Source organism: Lytechinus variegatus, chromosome 3 (assembly GCF_018143015.1).
Source record: "Lytechinus variegatus isolate NC3 chromosome 3, Lvar_3.0, whole genome shotgun sequence".
In the NCBI taxonomy this organism is placed as follows: domain Eukaryota; kingdom Metazoa; phylum Echinodermata; class Echinoidea; order Temnopleuroida; family Toxopneustidae; genus Lytechinus; species Lytechinus variegatus.
This window is the reverse complement of record NC_054742.1, coordinates 7181089-7206089: the sequence shown is the minus strand read 5'-3', so window position 1 is coordinate 7206089 and position 25001 is coordinate 7181089. Positions and strand designations below refer to the sequence as shown.

Sequence of the window (25001 nt, the reverse complement as noted above, 5' to 3'; positions counted from 1 at the left end):
CAACAGTGAGAAGAGCCAGCTTATCATATTTACATGTGATAGAAAAAAGGTAGTTGACCCACAGATCAAAGTCAGTGGTAGTCCAGTTCAGGTTGTAGATAGAATTTGTCATCTTGGTCATGTCATCAATCAGGATATTTTTAGTGATGATGTTTCCAAACCCATAGGTGATTTTAATCGTCAGTGCAATATGGTTTTGAGCAATTTCAAACATGCCAAGTGTTATTTGCGTAATATTCTGTTTCAAAAATTTTGTTGTAGTTTTTATGGAACACAGTTATATGCACTATTTGATTCATCTTTAGATGCTCTATTTAGACACTGGAGAATAGCTATTCGCAGGGTGTGGAAAGTTCCTTGGCAAACACACAATGTGTTCTTACCTTTTTTGGCCAAAACGATGTGCATAAAATTGTGGTTTCATAGAAGATGTTTAAATTTTGTCTTGTCATCTCTTAAGGCTAATAACTTTACCGTATCATATATAACAAAAATGAGTCAGTTTGGTTCATTCTCTGTGCTTGGGGGAATATCAAATACTTGAATAGTAAATATATGATGGACCCTAGACAGGTGAATAGGCAGTGGAATAAGGTCCAGTGCAACTTAGCTAATGTGGATCGCATGGTTGAGCAAATTAGGGAACTCATTACAATGAGGGATGAAAAGGATGTATCCTATTTAACTGAAAGTGAATTGAAGGAACTTATTGACTTTCTGTGCCTACAGGCATATTGATTCATGGTCCCACCTCGGTTTTGTTTTGTTTGTTGTTGAATGGATGTTTTAAAGTGCATTTTTTAATATACTGAATATGTTTGTTTTGTAAATTGGAAAACACGTTTTTATGTATATGTGCATTTTTATGCGAATAAAGAAGACTTTGAATTTGAATTTGAATTGATTTAAAATTATATTTCCTTCTTGACCTTCATAGTTATAATTGTTTTTACATGTTCCTTCGGTAAAGACAAGCATTTAGCACTATTTGACTTTTTAGTCCTTGACAGTGTGTGAAAAGATGAAATAACTCTCAAGGCAATTGTGTCGACTGATTTAATTATGACATTCTCTTCATAAAAAACAGTAGTGAATGTAATTAGTAATGTTGACTATGTTACTTCTATTTTGAGGGAAAAGAAATATGCCATTTTACTTGTATTTGTGTATGTCAATACAAATATACATTAGAGAATACAACTTTCCTGCACCACTAGCATTGATTATATTCCAGTATTCTTGTGATTGAAAGCATATTCATTTGTCATTGGAATGTTTTGAAAGTAGAATTTGATACATGTTAGCAATTCTGTATTTCTAAATGTGGCATTCACAGACTAGGAATGCTGATTGTGTTAAGCAGTGTATGACATACAAATAAATATATTGTTGCATATATTCAAGTTTTATTCAATGTATAAATTGACAAAATTATGTCAATGTGTACCTGGTGGATTATTTCCTACACATTTCACAGCGCAATATTAGATTAATTGTAATGATTATGAATGTCGATGTGTTTGTCACCAGCGATTATGGTCCTATATTATTGAAATAAAAATTTTATCAAAAATATATCGACATTGTTAACATTATAGGGAGATGATATTTTAATGAATCTATTAAGCATACCTTTTATCGAAATGATTGATAGGAAAAAATGTTATATTTTACTTTTCTATTTGTCACTTGCTGCTATGATTTAATGTTATAGAATTAAAAGTGTTCATCTAAATTTATTCACATTGCTAACTCTGTAGATTTATTTTATGTAGTTAGTATTTTCAATGAATTATGACAAGTCATAACTCTTAATTTGCATGAAAAGGTATTTTAATAGGATTTTCAGGAGAGAATGCATGACCATTGTGATAAAGGAAAAAATGGAGTAGAGAGAGATCGAGAGGGGGGGGGTGGGGCGGGGGCAAGACTGATATATAACTCGAAATTGGCTCGCTTTATTTTGACAAATTCTTACTCTTTTTTGGGGGGGGGTAGCAATCTTAATTTACTTATTCTTCTTGCCCTTTGGCAAGTTAGTTCCACATTTAGTTTAATACCATTTTCGTGGTAATTAAATCTCAAAGAATAATGTTGAATCATAACTCGGCCTTAACAGAGAATACTTTTTACATAAATAGACAACATTTATGAGACACTCAATCGGGATTTCATTTTATGGAGGGTGTAAGGAGGTTAAACTAACAAAAGTTTATAATGTTGAATTTTCAATTTCCCAACGGAGCCAGAGCACACAAAGGGAATATAGTTATACTTTTTATAAATTTACAAAGACAAAAGACAATTTGACTATTGTAGTCACATTTTCATGACCTGTTATACCATGCTTTCGTATTTCAGTGTTCATCTATCAAAAATGAATATGATATTGAGATAAAATAGGCTTAAGAATTTAAAACGTGTGTCTATTGGGCTTCCCTTTTATTATGAGAAAAAAAAAGAAAACGGTATTTGAAGTGATTTTTGTACTTAAAAGCAGAAGCGCAGGCCCTATTGATTTAGGATTAATTTTGTTTGCAATAGCAAATTAAGAGTTTATGTATATTTAAAACCTATCTATGGAATTGCATCCACAATGCTATGCGTGGGACTAAGGCGGAGCCTCTTCCGTCACTTCGTAAAAACAAAATTGAAGCGCGTCCTTGAATTTAGGGTTTTCACGAAGTGACGGTTATGCGTGCGGAGCACTATCCGTCACTTCGTGAAAATAAATCTAAGCGCATCCCGTAATATTTTTTTTTCACGAAAATATGGTTCTATTTATATCTCTATATCTTCTTAAATAATAAAGGAAAATGAAAATGATTGGAACTGAAGATTGTCTAGAATATGCCCTTTACGAAAATATTATATTTATTCACCCTGCATACATTAAAGAGGTTGAGACCGAGGTCTAAACCTTTGCAAGCGATTTACTAAAAACTAGCTTTTTAAAAGTTGCGCGCACATCCGTCACTTCGTGAAAACAGGGACGATCTGCTCTCTATTCTTGTAAATAAAGAGAAAAAGCAAATAACGTAATACACACAGATGATGAAAGATATGTTACCTGTGTGGTGGTGTTGATATCATGATTTCTCTGAGTAGTGTATTAGTCATAGTATCTACATCAGTCTTCCTTGAAGTGCTGTCCTGATGGGATACATCTGGTGTTGTACTACTCACATCTTCACTCTGAATGGGCTCCTCATTTGATAACTTGTTAACTTGTCAATAAAAAAAATAGAACTAAATATGAACTTTCCATGTGACTATGCTTATCCTATTCTTTCATTCTACGTTTTTTAAATATGCAAACTGAAATAATCACAATACAAGATCTAAATGTCAAATGTCATTAATTTTCACAGGCTTAAAAGTATCATATATATTTTTTTATGATCTTAATTTAACTCTAATTTTTAGAAGAAATTTCATCATATTAAACTACACACTCCATTTAATATGTTTACTTATACATTTTGGGTTGTATTCATTCATTATCATGCTCTTTGTTTCAAACATTGACTGATTGATTCAAACCATCAAAATACAAACTTCATTGATCTGAAAATCAATGTACTTGTGAGAATTCTGTGCAAAATATCAAACTAAATAGCTCAACATAAAGCCAAATGATATGGGGATCACTTTAAATGACAGACATAAATAGAAGTCCATTGCAAAGCAAAATAGCAACATCATACAACAGTAGTAAAGGAACAAAGAGTAAAAAGCAATGGAAAATAGAATCTCAGCGGCTCAGACAGGAGAAATCAAATATGACGTGCCTGTCTACAGGTGTCAAGTATTGGAATTAAAAGCTATACAAAATACATATAAATTTATTGAATCCACTGCCTGAGCAATTACCACTTAGGCATAACAATCAGCAATGCAATATCTGTTCAAGTAGAGAAGATTGTTTTACTTACGATCATATTGAAAACACTTCCAGTATGGTTTTAAGGCTTCAGTCACATTGTGTATGGTTTCCAATGAACTATGTAATAAAAATATGAAAAAGGGCATCTAATTGATTATACTAAATCCTAATTTTCAACAAAACTTGAAATAAATAGTCAATGTTCTATTGACAAACAAATAATTTGTGCAGCTATTTAGGTAAGAACAAGAGGTGTTATATAATTTAATCCGTAAAATAATGATAAATGATTCTGTAAATTATAAGGAAACAGTGGAAGCACAGGACTTACAATCATTACATTTTATTCACATACAAAAATAGCACTTTCATATCCGAGAAGTAAACTAATGTGATTAATACATCTCACCAAAAAATCCTTGAGTATTGTTTTCCGAACTCTTTTAAGTTAAATACAGATGGAGAGAATAGGCCTATAAAGCAGAGTGAAACAATGAAATAGAATGGTGAGGTATTTCTGAAAAATGAAATCTTACTTTTCTGAGATGTGTTTGAGTTGTGATAGAGGCTTGCATGGATCTCCAAGAAGTGTTCTGGTGCATATAGAAGCTGACTGACTGAGGCCTTCTAAGCAGTATCCACCTTCTAAACTTAACACTACCTTGCCTTGTGCTAATCCCATCAGGTGGTGTGTCATGTGACCAAAACAGTCAGGACTTACTACCATCTCACCCTATAAGGTATAACAAAGGAACAATCAGGACTGACTACCATCTCACCCTATAAGGTATAACAGGAGAACTTGTGAATAATTGCAGTAGTTTACAGGTCATCATTTGAGATTTAAAATAATAATGACTTAAATGCCTCAGTCTAACAGATGACAAGGAAAGTTGCAAAGAGTTCTGATTATAATGACAATTTCCAAGTTGCTTTCATATTTTCTATTAACAACATCTTATAATTCAAATCATTATCAACCTTTTCCCTTCCAATTCAGCTAGTGCTACCTGTTGCAAACAACATATATGGTGGAATTAAAAAAAACAAATAGTACAACATGAATTCATACATTATTCTAGATGGATTAACAAGAACAATGTTCACATTTTTTCACACAACATTGATGCTACGTAAATAATAGACTAAAAATGCAATTCATTATAGTGTACACAGTACAAAGTACATATTTTCAATGCTTTCATATGCAGAGAGCCATGATAGTGTTATTAGTTTAAGTAGATAACCTTGATAGCCTTGACTCTGCAAACACTACCAGCTTTATTTTTAAAAATCGTATTGTCAATAGTAAATGCTTGCAATCAATTACAAATCTGATAGTGACATATTATTTGACAGAATCTTTATAGTTTATAACAACAGCTTGAAAACTTACCATTGGAACAAGCTTTATGAAAGAAGGTCTTATTTTACCAAAGGTACATTATGAATATGGACTTCAATTTTTATCAATCATAAAAAATACCACAAATGATAGCATTGCTTACCTTAGGGTCTCCTTCAACTGCATCAAAGCCAGCACACACAAGGACAAGCTGAGGATTGAACTGAAATACAGATTACATCAAGTCAATAGCATGTCATACTGACCATTTACTATTTGACTTTATAACTAGAGTCAAATGTATAACAATGTATAACAAATCATTATAATAAGTTACAGAATAGAAGCAGTATTCAGATTGTTGCTAAATTATGAGCAAAGGGGAAAAAGGATCACAGACCTGAAGATCTATTTAAGCTGGGGTTGTTTACTTACCTCATAAGATAGAGGAATAAGTAGCTGCTGAAAGACAGCAAGGTATTCTGCATCACCCATTCCAATCTGAAATAAAGAAAGTACCTCTGTGTACGAATGGTATTTGCATTACAAATTTGAGAAAAAAAATTTAGTATATGGAACTAGCCGAACTATACTGCAGTCTTCAGGGTGTATGTATTGAATTTGAAACTCCACATTATGAATAGATTGTACAAGTAATGTTAAAAAGCTACAAAGATTTCAATGGTCTTTTGTTCCATAATAGGGAGATTAATATCAACCATAACACAAAATCTTCTGACTTGGAAAAAAAAATAATGCACATAAACGTGGAATGGGCTAGGTTGTCAAATCTCCACGTCATAATATTACAGACAGAAATAATGAGCTCCTTTAATAGGAAACACAATATAAAAAGAGATTGTTTGAAGGAGGATGGAGCTTTCTATTTTGGTGCTGGTAATTAATACAGATAAACAGGGTTGTAATAAAAAGAGTTTTTTATTAAAAAAACAAATAAAACGTTCCTTTTATTTCTTTTTAACATTATACGTTTTTTCCAACGAATGATGCCATTCGCTGTAAATCAATTAAACTACACAGTGACCTTACATGTAAGCTCTTGATGTTTTAAATACATTTTTGGAGTAACTATGAGATGACTGAAGTTTTTGTTCCTGAATTTCCAACAGAAAATTTTATACATGTATTTCCCCCAAAATTCATAAATCATGGAAATTGAATGCCTAAAAAAGACCAAAAAAGTAAGTTTATTCCTAATGCATGTACATATACATGTAGTCCCGGGTATTATTTTTTTCAGTCTTGTGAATCTAGGGGAGGGGAGACGAGAAGAATTTGCACAATGGAAGTAAATGACATAATATGGGGTTCCAATATGCTCCATTTCATTTAAATCAATTATGCCAATTTTATTTAAATTTATAAATAAAGACCTTGAGCTGCTTATTTTTTTTCTAATTAGAAAAAAAATCAGCGTAAAATGTTTTCATTACTGTTTTTTTTATTATTTTTAATGTGCATTTTTAAAAACTTTTTAATTGTTTTTGAATGGAAATTATTGGCAATAAATTACCAATCTTTAACAAAAAGTACAAATAATGATACAGAAACAAATTTTGGCGATAATTCTCAATTGGCTTTATACATGAATCACGTTTTTTTAGCAATTCAGGGTCTGACATATACTTGTGTAATATCATAACTGCATACCCACACATGCATCCCAAAAATAGTCTTGAACGATATGGCGTGGCCCTATCGTGTTTATGGATTTGTCACAGAAATTTTTCATTTGAGGTGGTCATTAAGGTCCCCTGGGATTCTTGGAGTTAAGGTTTGCTAGCAGATTATCTCATACAGTTTAAAGTACTTTTCTTCAACTTTACAAAGCGCAAAGTTTCACCTGCTTCCGTCTGTACCTGATGAGTACAATGTCAGTTTTACAGTGTATTTGTAAAATTATTATTATGGTTGTGCAACACTTCCATTTCATTCAAGTACTACTATAAAATGTACATGTATTTTAAATGTTTCTTTCCCTGTCCAAAAGAGTGAGCACAACACTCAGATATATTTGTTAAAATGAGAATATTCTTAATATGGATTGATGTGCATAATTGAACAGGGAGGAAAGGAACATGACAAAGAGATGGAGAAATGGAGAATAATTGGGGGAAAGAGAAATAGGAGTGGTGTTGAAAGTTTGAATTGGTTAGAAGAAAATAATACACCACTCAAGAAGTTTTTAAAAAATCATCTAAAATCACATCCACGCAAATTTACAACACACAAGGCTATGCCGTGTATTAAACACTTTTTTTTAAACGGGTGTTTTGAAACACATTTTAAAACGTGTTACAAAACACCTGTTTAAAAACATGTTTTAAAACACACCGTTTGAAATGTGCCAACCTTGCAGCTAAATAAGTGACAGACATTGTGAACTAGAAATGTCCTACCTTGTTCCAAGGCACATTGATGTTATAACCTTTTCCAGATCGTTCTCCGATGTTATCATAGTTAGATTCTTCAAGATGAGGCCAGAAGCTTGTGTGCTCATAGCGATGCATGGAGAAGTACATTATACTGGGCAATGTAACAATATAAAATTTAGTGATTTGTACAGACATGTTGATAATAATGATTGATTATCAAATACATTGTTTAATTCATATAAAATAACTTCTTTAAATGGTAGCTGTACATACTGGTCTTAAATGCCATAATAAAGTAAAATAATCTGATAACCTACATGAACGATTATAAGCCATTCAATGTCATTTGTTCTTGATAACTGAATGATATAGATGAACATTAAACAATATTCATATCTGGTTAAATCTGAAAGTTGAGATAAAATTCACTGACATTACATATGATAGGTGCATTTCTCTTTTAGGTCAATCAAATTCACACTTATATCTGTATTCAATCTTTCATAAAAACATTTTTTTTAATATATAACTAATTATTTGATATATATATATTCATATACAGAATGAAATAGAATGACATAAGACTTTACAAATAAAAATACAATTTGAAAGAAAAAAAAAAAAAGAAAGATTTCAATGACATGATTACCTTGGATCATCCTGTGTGAGATATTGGATTCCTTGACCATGATGAACATCCCAATCTACAATTAATATTCTAGTTTGCAAAAAAGAGGAATGTATTTCTTACCATTAGAATATCTTTCATTTCTTAATAAATTCTACCTCACATAGTATCGATTGTCAAAGAATAACACTATCCATCACTTAAAAAAATAAATTGCTTAATTGCCGTTTATATCTAAAATTATTCTAAAAAGTGCTATGGAAAATTTGATCAATTAGATTACATTTCATTTTCTAATATGTCAAAAGAGCTTCCAATACAATCTAATACTCAAATGTTAACTTGTTCTTCAGCTACAATTATCATGCTAACTTGAAACAGATAAGCTATTCTGATTTTTTTTTATGGGGGGGGGATTTGGAAGATTTGATAAAAAGCTCTTGAATTCAACAATATAATGCCTATTGTTATCACATTATTCTAATCCTCATAAAATAAAGACCTGGTTCTTAAATAATATTTGTTTGGACAGTATTGGTTTAGAGAACATTATAATTATACACTAATTGTATCAATAAAATGATCATAGCTTTGATATGGTAATAAACCATTGACCAGAAATGATATTTGACTTTGATCACATGACCAAAGACTCATGCAAGATGATTAATGATACATGACTACCCTTATGTCCAAGTTTCATGAAATAGGTTTATACACTTCCTATAAAGTTATGATAACATTTCAAAAAATTAACCCTGGATAAGATTACAATGTTGGAGATGCCACTGCAGTCTGCTATGCAGATGAGACAAAAAGGGCTTCATACTTGTTGACTGAAGATTGTGAATACATATTTATCTAGTACAAATGTGTGAGGTTTTTTTTTTTCCTTTATCATTACCTATCAACATTCCACTTGGTCTTGGCTATTTTAGCAGTGAGAGCAACATTGTTAAGAAGACTGTATCCATTGGCATTGTTCCGCTGACTATGATGCCCTGGAGGTCTACAAAAAACAAAACAACATGTATTCCTTTATAAGTCAGCAAGAGTTAAAATCATATAAACATGAAAAACTATTTCCATGCAGAAGCTTGTAAAAAAAGGCCCAAATTCTAATACCTATATCTTGTAAGGATGCTCCAACTCTATACAACATTAATGATATTATGTAACCTTTATCCAAACATCATATCCTGTTATCATTCAATGCATAATATTGTACTAGCATTTTGTAGAATTATCCTATAAGCTATGCATATCACATAGACTCTATGATCCAAATTCTCTTAAGGTGATTTTTAATACCATGGACCTATTAGAGATGGACATTCAAGTCTTCCATTCCTTTGATTGAACCAGATCCACTGCCTGGTGATTATGTGCATCTGAATGAGAACATACAGGTGTTTTGACAATAGCAACTACCCAACCATATCTGATTATTTACAAAGGTACAGCTTTCCAGGTTTTGTTTTTTGTTGGCTGATGCCTTGTGTTAGAAAATGCTTTTTAATCAACATGCTTTAGATTTGAAGCAGCAAAAATTAAGAAGCAGACGATTTTGTGACATATGATATTATTATTTGATCAAAACACTTTCGCACGCACATAATAACCTCAATAACATTACAAGATAAATGCTCTCTCCACGAGAGCCATGAACCTATCACTGGAATATTAGGAGGAAAATTGGAAAAATGGGATTATGAATAAAAGGCAATCAAAATCACAATTTTGCCCCTATCTTTCATTATGCATACATTTTCCCCAAAAAACACATGGAAACAAGATTTTTAAAGGTAAACCAGAACTGCACATTGATCTTCTAAGATTTAAGTGAATTATCATCTTCTGCGCATACAGTTTGTGCAATATGTCTTATCACGAACTACTTCTTTCAACTAATGGCCTAACTGACGGCGGAACATGGTAGGATAAAAGTAGAAAATATGAAGAGAATGTTATTCAGATAACAATGACAGTCACACGTTAGTGAATTCATTACTATTCGATGAGTGTCCATTTGTAACGGGTCCATGGTTGAACCCATGATTTTTGCAGATTTCCTGTATATATTACAATTATGTACCGCATATATTATACAATTGGAATGCCTCTGGCAGTCTCACCTGCAATATGTGATTCAATAAAGCAATGGTGCTGACTTTGAAAACAGCTATTGAATAATTATTCACAAAAAAAACACATGATGATAGAATACAATGTCCATTGACCCAACATGACCTTTGACTATCATGTGACCTATGTGCAAAACATACTTGATAATGGTACCCTGGGGCCCATTTCTCAACACCTGGACAAGTTAGTCACATCTTTTTCCACCAACCACAGAGTTAGTTCCAATCTTACTAAACTCGTTTCACGAAGGGCTTCTTAACTAGAATCCCTTGATATCGATACTATCGGTAGAAAGTCCGGATGAGACGTAGCCTTAGTCACAAAATAGCATAATTTTTGAAAAGTAAAAATATGATAAAACTGCAATTATTGTGATTAATTTGGAAATACATCTAATCAAAATAATAGCAGAGGCAAAATATGTACCATGCATACTTAAACCATGAAGACTGGAGCATTCAATTGCTGAGAAAATCAAATTATGCATAATTCATTTCATGACTAAAAAATCACATGTGGACCTTGAGATGGGTATCCCTGGGATAATGAATTTTGATAGTTTATGGAAGTAAACCACAATTGTTTCCTTTCTAATATAATGATAATAATATCAAAATATAGTTTAACATAAATTTTTTTAATTTTTACATACCGAAACACAGGATTTGACAAATTCTTGCATAAATTAGAGATAGAATTTATTGAATATATTGATATGTGTCTGAAAACGACGAATACAAGTCCTGTTATGGATGACCTGACGTCGTAGAATCTTCATCGATTCAATTATTTTACTATTTCAAAATGAAAGGTTTTGTTATGTTTTACCAACAGTTTTATAGCTTCTGTGGATTACAATTATTATTGAATGATCTATCACACTTGTTTTGCAATGTAATTTCAACTTCTATGAATGATTACGTAAGATTATAATTCTAAAATTTCGAGGCACTTTTGCATGTCATAGTCGACCCACATGATGCCACTCCATCATTAAGAAAGAAGTTATGACATGTTCGGAGGCATCATAAATATTTAGTCCGGTTGTTGTCCCCGATCTTGGCAAAGAGGGCTTCGTGAAATGGTTAGTGGACAAGTAGCTCACTATCTTTGATTTAGTCAAGAAGTTAGACGTATGAGGGTGTTGAGAAAAGGGCCCCTGATGTCTATATTTAATGAAACTACATACGTGTGTATCCATAAACTTTCTAAGTTATGCCAATTCAACAAATACCCACAACACGGCCAAAGTATTGACCTTAAATGACCTTTGATCTTGGTCGCAGGCGAGACAAATATTCCCACTTTGGTTGACGCTTGTTACCATGGTTAAGTACGCTATTTTATTCATGAGTCCACTGTTTGAAGAGTGGACTCATTAATTCAAAACAGTGGACTCATGATAAAATAGCGTACTTGACCATGGCAACAGGCATCAATTTGGCACACTACAATTGGAAATCATCATTCACAGTGTACTAGTAATACCTAACTTAATGGGAAGTTCACCCTGACGAAAAGTTGTAATAGTGAAAAATCACCAAAAACAATATTGAAGTTACGAGGAAACTCCATAAAAGATTAAGACAGTTGCTAGAAATCTAATTTTTGGATTTGTGACATCCTATACGAGCAGCTGCCCCATAAAATACATGAATTTCATTTTTATAGTGGTTCATGAGGACCTTTTTTTTATTAGGAGCAAGGGTAAAATTATGCTTGTATTGGTACGATAAAAACCATTTCGATTTTCAGAGAAAATTACTTTTAATTGATTTTTTTTACCATACTATATGAACGAAAGCTGCTTGCATATGATGTCACGAATCAAATAACTTAAATTTGAATAACTTTATTCTTTGATGGATTTTCCTCAAACCTTCACAAACATTTTTAAGTATATTTTCTGCTATTTTTACAATAAACATTTTGTCAGGGTGAACTTCCCCTTTAACAAGGAAACTGAATGTGGATCATCTACCTCTTATAACATGCCAATAACTCTTCAACAGTTAAGGACGTTCCACAGATAAAATGAAGCGCATGTAATTTTCACAAAATTTTGCAGAGTTACTTTGGTATCTATGCATTATGAAAATGCAAAAAATATGGATTTTTTTCATATGGGACTTCAAAGTCACTGTATATGATATGGAATGTTGCACAATCAAAAGAAATATGCCTCTCTTAGAGCTCACAAATTCACCAAATGAGTTTAAATCATCTTTACTCTTTCGATATCGCGTTAACTTCATCAAACTTTCAAGATATGTATCTGAGTGGATATCAAAGTAGGTGAAAACCTGTTAATTAGCAAAACTGTATATTTTTTTAAGCCAACAGTGCCCTCATTTGACAAGAATGGTGAAATTTAAATTACAAACTTGAGAAGTACAAGAAATGCAGCACTTTATTCAAAACCCATGTCATTTTCACCAAACTTTGCAAAGTTGTAGAGGAAGCCAGGAAGGTATACCTTAAAGGTTTAAACATTAAAAAAATATGGGTTAATGTGCTTGCTCTCAAACTATCAGCACATTTATTACAGCAAACATGCTTTTTAAAACACCAAAAACATGCCAAAATCTTTGTATCTATATGAGGAAAAATTCAAAACCACTCTACCATTTTTATTTAAACTCGAGGTCATATTTGTCATACTTTGCAGCACTACAGAGTGAAGTATTTTGAAATTGTGGTATCAAAAAATGGTCCATGGAATAATTCCAGTTCATTCATAAAATAACATGTCGGATCTGCAGTTAGAGTAGATAGTGAGAAAAATCAGTTCATACCTACAGCTGATCACGTGTTCATTCATTCTGACGCCAGCGCGCAGAGTGTAAAATGATGCACAACTGTGAAACGTCCTTAAATGAAATGCATTACTTCATTACTTAGTAAGTAAATGCATATAGATGATTGAGATTTTTTCAGATTAAATGAACGTGCGAATTTATTTACCTGATGCATGCAAATCCATTTCTCAGCTGTGAATTAAAAAAAAGAATTGCTTTAATAAAGAAAACTGCTAAAATACATGAATGTGACTATGTACAGTTCAAATACAGATTTTTATAATAATCTGATCACATTATATATCAACAGTGATAAATTAATAATAAATTCAAACACATGAATAAAAAGGAGTTAGAATGAGCTCATGGGAAAAATTACTTGCTTTTCTTAAATAGTATGGTTGTGATCATAATTTAGTACACATAGATCAGTGTATAGTTAAGATCCAAAGCCTTAATAGTGCACAAAAATCTGTCTATAGTCGTGGTATGCCCAACTAGTGAGCATTTCAAAAAAAGTCTAGTCAGTGATTGCCAATGTTAAATTCAACTTCAGGCAATCATTTGCAAGGATTTTAGTAACATTGGAATTGAAAATCATATACTCAAGACTTGCTTTCAGATATGTACTAACCTCTCCTTTAACAACTTTCTCTGTCAAGTCTAACAGTCCACCTAATGTTAGCTGAGCAATCTCAAAGCTTTTCTACATACAAAAAAACACAACAGACAACAGAATTCGAAATAAGTCAAAACTCATACACTCATTCAATAACACAAGATGGAAAAAAAATCAATGAAATTATCTTTCTTTTGACCACTTTATCTATACAACATTTTCAACCAAGAATGGGATTTTCATCCTTTAAGAAATAATAATATGTTTATTCGATTATCGAATAAATTCTATTGGGAGAGAATACAAGTTTTAGAATGTAAACAAATATTGACTATGAACCAGTTCACTGCCCTTCAGAAGGAGGTCAAGTTCATGTGTACTTCTGTTGGGGGATAATTGGTCAAAACGCGCACCCGGAAGGATTGTATCACATTAAAGCGTGCGCGGTAATTTTACACATCCGAAATGCGCCAATGCTCTGAATGCGCGATCAGCGCGGATGAAATTGAGTCATTCACTTTCTAATTTCCGTCCGGGAAAGACATTTTCCCACCTCCCACCCCTCATTCCTCTGTATTGATGTTCCTTAAGGTGCATTTACGGATTCCGTCGATATATTTAATCAGTGGATTTTCTTTTTAGCCCAAGGGTTGAAAAAAGAAAGAGAGAAAAAAAAAAAATATATATATATATATATATATATACATATATATATATATATATCTTATCAGTATATATATATATATCTTATCAGTATAACATGCGAGACAGGCACAAATGGGTAGCATGAAAGAAACAATTAGCATTCAATGTGCTAGGAATGGTAAAATATGATTACTATGACACATGACTATGTAATTGGTAGAAAACCGGGACTATTGGCCAACAGATAGTTGGTACAAAGCTATTACCTCATACTTATACTCTAGAGGAAGTTTGGACTTTCAGTTGTCAATGGGGTGGCTAAATTAGTTTGCATGTCTTGTTGCTTAGTAAGATTCATTTATGTATCTTCATAGGCTGATTTTATGGTTTGGTAAAGAATTGGATGGCTGGTTGGGGTTGTACACATATTATTTTGGTTGACTGGTTGGGGCTGTTAAGTATTTGGCTGGATGGCTGGGGTTGTTATTAACAAGACTATTGGCCAACAGATGGTTGGTACAAAGCTATTACCTCATACTTATACTCTAGAGGAAGTTTCGACTTTCAGTTGTCAATGGGGTGGCTAAATTAGTTTGCATGTCTTGTTGCTTAGTAAGATTCATTTATGTATCTTCATAGGCTGATTTTATGGTTTTGTAAAGAAATGGATGGCTGGTTGGGGTTGTACCAAGGAGTAATTCCTTGGTTGTATACACATATGTTGGTTGGATGGTTGGGGTTGTTAAATATTTGGCTGGATGGTTGGGGTTGTTATCAACAAGACTTTAGGCCAACAGATGGTTGGTACAAAGCTATTACCTCGTGGTTATACTCTAGAGGAAGTTTGGACTTTCAGTTGTCAATGGAGTGGCTAAATTAGTTTGCATGTCTTGTTGATTAGTAAGATTCATTTATGTATCTTCATAGGCTGATATATGGTTTTGTAAAGAAATGGATGGCTGGTTGGGGTTGTTAAATATTTGGCTGGATGGTTGGGGTTGTTATTAACAGGACGTTGTAACCTGTAACCAACCTGCATCTTGGGTGTTTTTTAGTACTTGGCAATTTCATTATCATTTCTCGAAGCATGCAGGGGATGGAATGACCAAGAGCTCTGTGAGCCAATGGCGGGGAAAGGCCAAGATTATCGGATATTTCGTAGGGGGATCCCCGTCCCAGGCAACTGGGACACTGGGTGGAGCCACCATCCTCCCAGCTGGTCACGTGACTTGTGACCCGTTTCCCCCTATGTGGTTAATTCTTAGCCTTACTCTCTCCTTCCTCTGCAGGCATTGACATTTATTGATATTACTGCGATACACATGTTTGTGAAGTATTGGTGTATTAATTAATGTTTGATATTACTGTGATACACAAGTATGTGAAATATTTGGGTAACAATTCCCGAACGGAAATTAAAAGTTGAGAATATGGCAATATCTGGTATATAGTGTAGTATTTCTTCTCACAATAATAATTAATTCCACCAGCAGAGCAAAATGTAATTATTTACCTTTTCTTTTGACCAAGTGTACCGAGTGTTACTAAAGAGAACATGCATTTTGGGCACTTTCACAGAACTATGAATCTAAGCAAAAACATAGATTGTCTGGTAATATTCCAAAGCAAAACAATAAAAATCATATTGCTAATAGGCAAAATTATATATATAGTGGAGTCCTTAATGCTTTAAAACAACAATTTTAGTAACAATTGAGAATCTGGTTATTCTTTTTTTTAATATTGGGGAAAGACCACAAAACAAGTATATCTTTTTTATTAGAAGTGGACAACAACTAAACATCATGCAAGAAAGGAATCCATTCACTTACATTACAAAGATAGATAGAATCATAACTCTCAGCAAGCTCCTTCAACTCATCTGATGATAAAGAACCAATTTTCTTCAAAGTGTCTAAGTATTCTTGGCTGAAGGTGAAAATAGACCACGAAACTGCAGTGAAATAGATCTGCCAATCTAAACCTCTGGGAACTTAAAATTGTATTCTGTGATTAAAAAAACTGTATTCCCCCCCCCTTCCCAAAAAAAGTGTGGCGCACACACTCATTGTGGCATTCAAGCTGCATGCCAGCTAAAATGTGCACTGCTCTTGCAGATGAAAAAAAAACATTGATACATGTGCATATCTCAACCCTCGTTTACCAAAATGATTTTTTTTTTTAAAGTTACCTAAAATTACATTGATCCAATAGCTATATTTGTGAAAGTTTATGAAATAGAGACATACAAAGATGACTTTTCTCAATAAATTACGAATTTGTAAAAAAATAAATCAATAAACATTGAAACATGTGTATATCTCGGCCTGGTTTTAGCAAAATGATTGAAAAGAAAAGTTACCTGAAATTACATTGATCCACTAACCATATTTTAGTTTTATGAAATAGAGACATATAGGGATGAGTTTTCTCAATAAATCATGATTTTGTAAAAAAATAATAAACTAAATTTTTTTTTCACAAAATCATATTTTTTAAAGAAAAAACTTACTGTCATATTTGGTTGCAAAAACATACTGGTTGGCAGCTCTGGATCATGCTTTAAATATTATTTTCCTTTGTCAAGGATGATGTCTAAATATTTCCTCCTGATAAAAATCATCGTATAAACAACAATCTCAATATTCAATATTTTGGTTTACAAAACTTTTGAAGAGAATAAATTTGTGAAGTAGCTTTAAAAAAAAAATGCCCCAACACACAAACATACACATGAATATGACATTATAATTCACATCAAACATATCTTAGGAGGTAATAAAGCAACTAAAATATTTTCAAGTTATATTTCCATTTAGAGCTGGACACCTCTAAAGAAGCAACCATATCATTTTCACGAATAAAGTAATTTTTTATGAGTCCTTGATCTGTAGTTGTAAATAAAAATTTATTTCCCTTACCTGTGCAAAGTCAATATTTCCTCATCTGATGCAGCACGAGACTGTAAAAAAATTAATAGAAGTGATATTTACTTTTTCATTACGTAAACTGATATCAACTGGAAAATCAGAATAAAAAAAACAGATCAAATTTCAGCTGCAATGACATAAACAAAAACTACAAGATAAATAAGGGATAACTTACAGGTACTCTTTGACATCTATCAAGCAGTCCCCCTTCTTGGAGCTTCTCAATGCATACTGTATAGCGCTCTGGACATTCACTCTTCCCATGATCACTAATAAGAGAAAGAAATGAATTATAAAGGCATAACATTGAATTGAGCACAGTTAGACAATTACCGTATGGTAATATCATGTACGTGTACCGTAAATCCTGCCCTGATATGAAATGCATGTATAGCAATAATGGGTAGCAATAACCTGACATGGTGATGTGTGTTGTCACACACATTTCCATCTATGCATAATTTTGATCCTTCTTCAAGGACATGGAATTTTTAAGGTATTTATTCTGCATCTCCCTATGTACCGGTACTGATAATGAATTTAAAGCCCCATAACATACAAAATGAATTTGAGATTGAGAAGAAGAGCAAAAAGAAAACAAAAAACTAATTTTCATCTTACCATGGGTTGCTGAAAACAAACAACATACCAACCTTCCAATAGGGCAGTAATGCTCCTTGAATCTTTCATCATAAACCAACCCAGTACTGTACAAAGAAACATTGAAAAATCAAATTAGATGTAGATCCCAAAGCCAAGGACAAGGCCAGGGCCTGATGTACCAAGGCCAAGGTAAATGACTAGACACAAGGCTCTCTACTCCTTCTGTCCCCTGGTCTCTTCCATGTGATATTTTCTTGCCAATGAGGAGACAAATCAACTTCTAAACCTCCACTCCATAGAGAGCAAGACCTCTAAAAGACTGCTCAGAGACCATGAAATTTGCTTGATCTATCAAGGGTTCTTCAATGAACTTTCAAAGATCTCTGAGTTCTTTAACAATTCCTGATTCAGTGGTCTTTGTGGTCTCCAAGATCTCCAAAACTTTTCTTTCAGCAGTCTCTTCAACGTTCTTATTAGTCTTTCCATGATCTTTTCATCTTTTTTTTAATTAGTCATTTCAGTAATCTTGGAGACTGCTGTACGACCTTGCCAATTTTTGGTCTTTCAAAGGTCCTTCAAACGTCACCCTTCTGTGGAATGGGGGACTAAGTATTGTAGAATAACTTATACCCCTTTCATATTGCGCTTTTCACTGGCGAAGTTCGCCAGCGAAGGGGGAAAGTGTCCAGTATGAAAGGTACACAGGAGAACTTCACCGGTGAAGTTCGCCGGCGAATCTGTTTCACCGGCGAAGTTCGCCGGTGAAAAGGCCAGTATGAAAGCAAGCCGGTGAACTTCTCCTCGTTTAATGACGTCAGAGGTCAATTTTTTTTTATTCCCAAGTCCCCTGTACCGAGATTCCGCGCGCGATAAGCTCAGCTGAATGCTGTGGCCAAGTGCGCTAAAATATAAAAACAAGGTGATGTTGTTTGTTTTTCTAGTAATACAAAATATATTGTAAATGTAATTAATTTTTTGATACCTTTTTGTAATAGGTAAGAAGTAATGTTTACAATTTTCTTTTGTGTTGTTCTGCAATCACCTGTTGACTTTCGCCAGGGAAGAAATGTCAGTGCTAAAGGGTACATTTTTTCTTTGCCAGTGAAGTGAGGAATGCTAGGCGGAGAACTTCGCCGGTGAAAAATGAAGAGGGCAGTATGAAAGGGGTAAAAGGTAGCTTCTTTTTTTTTTTTGGGGGGGGGGCTGTTTTCTTCAATAATTTGACTCTTAGTTTTTATAGTGAGTAATAAAACAAGTGGAATGCCTCTGGCCGTCTCACCTGCATCACGCGATTCAATATAGCAGCAGTGCTCACTTTGAATACTACTCTAACTCGCACAAGATGTTCAGTGATACATGGTTACTCTTATTTCCCTTTTTTATGAACTAGACCAATAAACTTACAGAGATATGATGGTTATTCAACAAAAAACCCCAACATGGCCAAAGTTCATTGACCTTACATGACCTTTGACCTTGATCATGTGACCTGAAACTCGAACAGGATGTTCAGTGATACTTGATTACTCTTATGTACAAGTTTCATGAATCAGATCCATAAACTTTCAAAGTTATGATGGTAATTCAACAGATACACCCAATTCGGCCAAAGTTCATTGACCTTTGACGTTGGTCATGTGACCTGAAACGCGCACAGAATGTTCAGTGATACTTGATTACTCTAATGTCCAAGTTTAATGAACGAGACCAATAAACTTTCAAAGTTATGATGGTAATTCAACAGATACCCCCGATTCGGCCAAAGTTCATTGACCCTAAATGACCTTTGACCTTAATCATGAGACCTGAAACTTGCACAAAACTTTCAGTGATGTTTGATTACTATTATGTCTAAGTTTCATGAATCAGATCCATAAACTTTCAAAGTTATGATGGGAATTCAACAGATATCCCCAATTCGGCCAAAGTTCATTGACCCTAAATGACCTTTGACCTTGGTCATGTGACGTGAAACTCATGCAGGATGTTCAGTGATACTTGATTAACCTTATGTCCAAGTTTCATGAACTAGGTCCATATATTTTCTAAGTTATGATGACATTTCAAAAACTTAACCTCAGGTTAAGATTTCGATGTTGATTCCTCCAACATGGTCTAAGTTCATTGACCCTAAATGACCTTTGACCTTGGTCATGTGACATGAAACTCTAATAGGATGTTCAGTAATACTTGATTAACCTTATGGCCAAGTTTTATTAACTAGGTCCATATACTTTCTAAGTTATGACGTCATTTCAAAAACTTAACCTCAGGTTAAGATTTGATGTTGACGCCGCCGCCGCCGTCGCCGCCGCCGCCGCCGCCGCCGCCACCGCCGCCGCCGCCGCCGCCGTCGGAAAAGCGGCGCCTATAGTCTCACTTTGCTTCGCAGGTGAGACAAAAATGACCTATGACTACTCAGCAGGAAATAGCATGCAAAATTGTGACAAAGCAATTTTAAAAAAGGACTGGTTCACGGTAAAAACAGGAAGCTTGAAAAACAAATGGCTTTAAAGATAAACTGATGGTTACTGATAAAAACTACTGGATTAAACTTGAAGTATGGTAGGTTAATATCTCTTACCCAGTGGGTCTTGGTGGAGGAGAATCATCTAGCACCTGACAAAAAGAAAATGTATAAAACAGGGAATTTTTTGTAAAAATAGGGTGTGTTCAATTCATTATTAATTTATTGTCAAATTCAGACAGCAACATGAATCATTCATGAAAACATAAATTACAAAATGCAATATAAGAAACAAAGGGTGTGTTCAATATCTCCTATATACAGTCGTAACAGTAAACATCTTTCTGATGGTACTGAGGAAAATTTGAACTCCGAAAAAGGTACATTTGGAAACCTGGTGGGTGTTTCATGAAAGTTGTCAGCACTGACTAAATTGTCAGTGCTGACAACTTCAGTGAAATCCTTGGTTTTGATTGGCTGAAAGGCACTGGCCTCTGACTGTTACTATGGTAACTGTCCGAGAAAGACAACTTGTCAGTGCTGACAACTTTCATGAAACGGTCCCCTGATCAGCTCAGATTTTACAACCTTCAGCATTGTGAATGGAAAAACAAGTGGAATGCCTCTGGCCGTCTCACCTGCATCACGCGATTCAACATAGCAGCAGTGCTAACTCTGAAAACTACTATAACTCGCATAAGATGTTCAGTGATACTTGGTTACTCTTATTTCCACATTTTATGAACTAGACAAATACACTTACAGAGATAGGATGGTAATTCAACAAATACCCCCAATGTGGCCAAAATTCATTGACCTCACATGACTTTTGACCTTGATCATGTGACCTGAAACTTGCACAGGATATTCAGTGATACTTGATTACTCTTATATTATAACCAAGTTTCAAAAGTCAGATCATTTAGTTATGATGGTAATTCAACAGATACCCCCATTATGCCCAAAGTTCATTGACCTTTGACCTTGGTCATGTGACCTAAAATGCGCACAGGATATTCAGTGATACTTGATTACTCTTATGTCCAAGTTTTATGAACTAGACCAACATACTTTCAAAGTTATGATGGTAATTCAACAAATACCCCCAATTCGGCCAAAGTTTATTGACCCTAAATGACCTTTGACCTTAATCATGTGACCTGAAACTTGCACAGGATGTTCAGTGATACTTGATTACTATTATGTCCAAGTTTCATGAATCAGATCCAAAAACTTTTAAAGTTTTGATTGTAATTCAATAGATACCCCCAAATCGGCCAGAGTTCATTGACCCTAAATGCCCTTTGACCTTGGTCATGTGACGTGAAACTCACGCAGGATGTTTGGTGATACTTGATTAACCATATGTCCAAATTTAATGACCTAGGTCCATATATTTCCTAAGTTATGCCTATGGTGACATTTCAAAAACTTAACCTCAGGTTAAGATTTGGATGTTGATTCCCCCAACATGGTCTAAGTTCATTGACCCTAAATGACCTTTGACCTTGGTCATGTGACATGAAACTCTAATAGGATGTTCAGTAATACTTGATTGACCTTATGGCCAAGTTTCATGAACTAGATCCATATACTTTCTAAGTTATGATGTCATTTCAAAAACTTAACCTTAGGTTAAGATTTGATGTTGACGCCGCCGCCTTCGGAAAAGCGGCGCCTATAGTCTCACTCTGCTATGCAGGTGAGACAAAAATGTAAAATGTGACACTCAACATGATAAAGTTTGGAAAAGCCTTTAAACTTGCTCTCGCAGTGGAAGGCTACACAAGCATGTGCCAGAATTGACCTTTCTCGTGAAGTGCCAAACTAACAAGAACAGAAAATTTGAAGACGATCAATTTATAATCAGCTTTATATATTTGACACTGAATGGTGCACTGCTGATCGTGTTCTGTGTTTTGTAAAATTTTACATTTTCAATCATGATTCATCTTGCTGTTTGATTTTGAAAATCGACATTGAACACACCCATATTCACCACAACAATTGATGCCAAACCAAAAACATGATAATTAAAACAAAATTTTGCTTTATCGCATTGTCATTCTCAAGAAAGTTCAAATTTCATGAAATTCACAACTCAACCATCTTGCCACCCATGACTCCACATCCTAACAAGAGTGAACACAAATTACATCTATCTGCACATTACACCCCCATTTAGTGATCTAAATATTAATTTGAAAATATTTTGTAACAGATGTTTATGCTATGGTGTTCGACAAATAAGTTGACATTCAAGCCAAAGCATCACTGTCCACCAAGCATACAACTACAAGTATGTATGGTAATGGCCAGCCATTCCTGTCATTCCTCAAATAATATTCAAAGAAATTAAGGAATGGTTTAGGCATTTCCAAATATTAATTAATGCAAATTACAAATGATTGAGTATCAGATTTTAATAACATGGGTGTTTGAAACTCTATTTTTTTTCAAACTAAAGCATCACTGGTGTCCATGCCCCTACATGGTGCAAATGATCAGCCATCCATGTTAATGTTTTAATAATTTAACAAACAAAAACAATGCAAGATATAACAGAATATTAATGCAAATTGAATAAGATGTTAAACATCATTTCTTTAAATTACCTAGCTAAAGCATTTTTTACCAAGTACATGTACTTATGTGATACAATGGCCAACCATCCATGCTACTGCATGTACATATACTTTTCAAATATTAACAGAAATCATGGAAGAATGTGAGGCTACAGGGCTAAATAAGAGAATGACCTGGCAATACATATCACAGTAGACTACTGTACATGTCAAATATAAAATAACAATAACAGAAAAGTGAAAAGATATAGTATCACAAGTGTAGAGCAAAAAATAATGATACAGGAATAAAATAAATCCAAACAAAAATTCCAATTGATCCAAGTCAATAATCTGCTTATAATATCAGTATTAACCCAAAATCAATCTTACTTCAGCTTTTGAAGAGAATCCTGACTTTCCCTGTTGGATCCATTGTGCAGGAATGCTAGCCTAATAATGTGACTACATTCACCCTTCAAGCGAAATGTAGATCTGTGCTTTGCTTTGTCAACAACTCCCAGTCTAGCCTACCGGTATTATGCTTATCTCAGTCCTACATTACTTGACACAGAATTTAAAGGGAGTATGCAATTGTTGTTTGTAAAAACCATTAAAGTGGAAGTTCAACCTGAAGAAAATTTTATGTAAAAATACAATAAAAAAGATAAAAAAATATTGGTAAAGGTTATTAGAATTTCAATTTCTTCATTTGTAACATCATATACGAGCAAATGTACAAATTCCCATTTTTTTATGGGTCATAATGACTCTTTTCTTCCAAAAATAATGTCAGTAATTTTTCATCAAACAATGTAGGGGAAGGTGGGGTAACTTGAGCATAGGGGCAAGTTGAGCCACCAGGCCCAGGCCAGTAATGAATGAGTCAGACATTGTGGTGGTGTCATGTATTGATGACCCATAGCATAACCCCTAACCCCACCACATTGTTTTCAACTTTGAAACAAAAAGTAGTTTTTTAGAGGGTAAAATAAGAATTTCAGCCAAAAAAGTAAAAAAGAGTGTGAAATAGATAAGTGCTTTATAAACACACACATCTTTAAATATAATAAATACATGATAACAACATTATTAGTCCAGGTATGGATCTTCATTCTTGTCATAGTCTTTTATATGATGGATGCATAATAAATGTGTGGATACAAAATTATCGCACTAAGTTCGGACTGGGGTAAGTTGAGCCAAACAGCATGGGGCAAGTTGAGCCATGGTAATTCCTATGGTAATGTATCTTAAAAAACAAACAAACCATAAAAATCGATTGAAATGCTGGCTGAAAGGAGTAAATTTACATGATTGCTCTTTTCCTTTTAAAGGATGTTAGTATTTATAGAGAATTAGCAAGTAAAAAGACTTTAAACAAAAAATTGACATGCTGGTTCTCCCCTCATACATTTTGTACATAGTTTTTGTGGCTCAACTTACCCCAGAAGGTGGCTAAAACTTACCCCATATATGGGGCAAGTTGAGCCATTTTACATTGTTTTTTTCAAAGGTCACAATGACTTTCAGTGTGGGGATAGAGAGTTATACAGTGCGTATCAAAAAAAAGTTTACACTTAGAAAAAATCGTGTAAAATTATATATTTGTAATATCCTGACGATGTTTCCACATTTTAGCATTGGTACAGATCCATTTAAGCAAGTGACGATATAACTGTCGAAAAATATTTCCGCTTGAGTGAGCACCACTTACTTTTGAAAAGTTGGTGAAAAATGATTTGCGCAGAACTTTGAAATAGTTATGCGAATAAAAGTAGACCTTAATCATGAAGAACACGTGGAAATTAGCTAGTAAAATTGATTTGAAGATATCTTTTACCTTTTTAAAATTGTTTCCTTGCCCAAAACAGTTCGAAGAGTGCATTGCGCCCCACCCCACTCCCCCACACACCGAGTCCATCGTGACGATATTTGCTTTACACTGAGCTGTGATTTACATGAAATGGCTTAG

At 33.8% G+C, this 25001-nt stretch overlaps 1 protein-coding gene across 6 annotated transcripts in view; it reads right to left on the bottom strand.

Moving 5' to 3' along the window:
• Positions 1-25001, bottom strand: part of LOC121410109 (histone deacetylase 6-like) — a 102752-nt gene that overhangs the window by 67331 nt on the left and 10420 nt on the right. For 5 of the 6 annotated variants that reach the window (XM_041601989.1, XM_041601987.1, XM_041601988.1 and 2 more), the window contains 15 exons: positions 20580-20614; positions 18046-18099; positions 17568-17661; positions 17384-17424; positions 16295-16391; positions 13833-13904; positions 13365-13390; positions 9160-9264; positions 8277-8345; positions 7652-7778; positions 5667-5732; positions 5395-5454; positions 4423-4619; positions 3936-4003; positions 3071-3227 (listed from right to left, as the gene is read on the bottom strand). In XM_041601989.1, coding sequence (XP_041457923.1) covers positions 3071-3227; positions 3936-4003; positions 4423-4619; positions 5395-5454; positions 5667-5732; positions 7652-7778; positions 8277-8345; positions 9160-9264; positions 13365-13390; positions 13833-13904; positions 16295-16391; positions 17384-17424; positions 17568-17661; positions 18046-18099; positions 20580-20614 — 1268 coding nt within the window. Of the gene's footprint in view, positions 1-3070; positions 3228-3935; positions 4004-4422; positions 4620-5394; positions 5455-5666; positions 5733-7651; positions 7779-8276; positions 8346-9159; positions 9265-13364; positions 13391-13832; positions 13905-16294; positions 16392-17383; positions 17425-17567; positions 17662-18013; positions 18100-20579; positions 20615-25001 lie in introns of those variants that run through there. The other variant, XM_041601990.1, reaches the window with a different exon arrangement.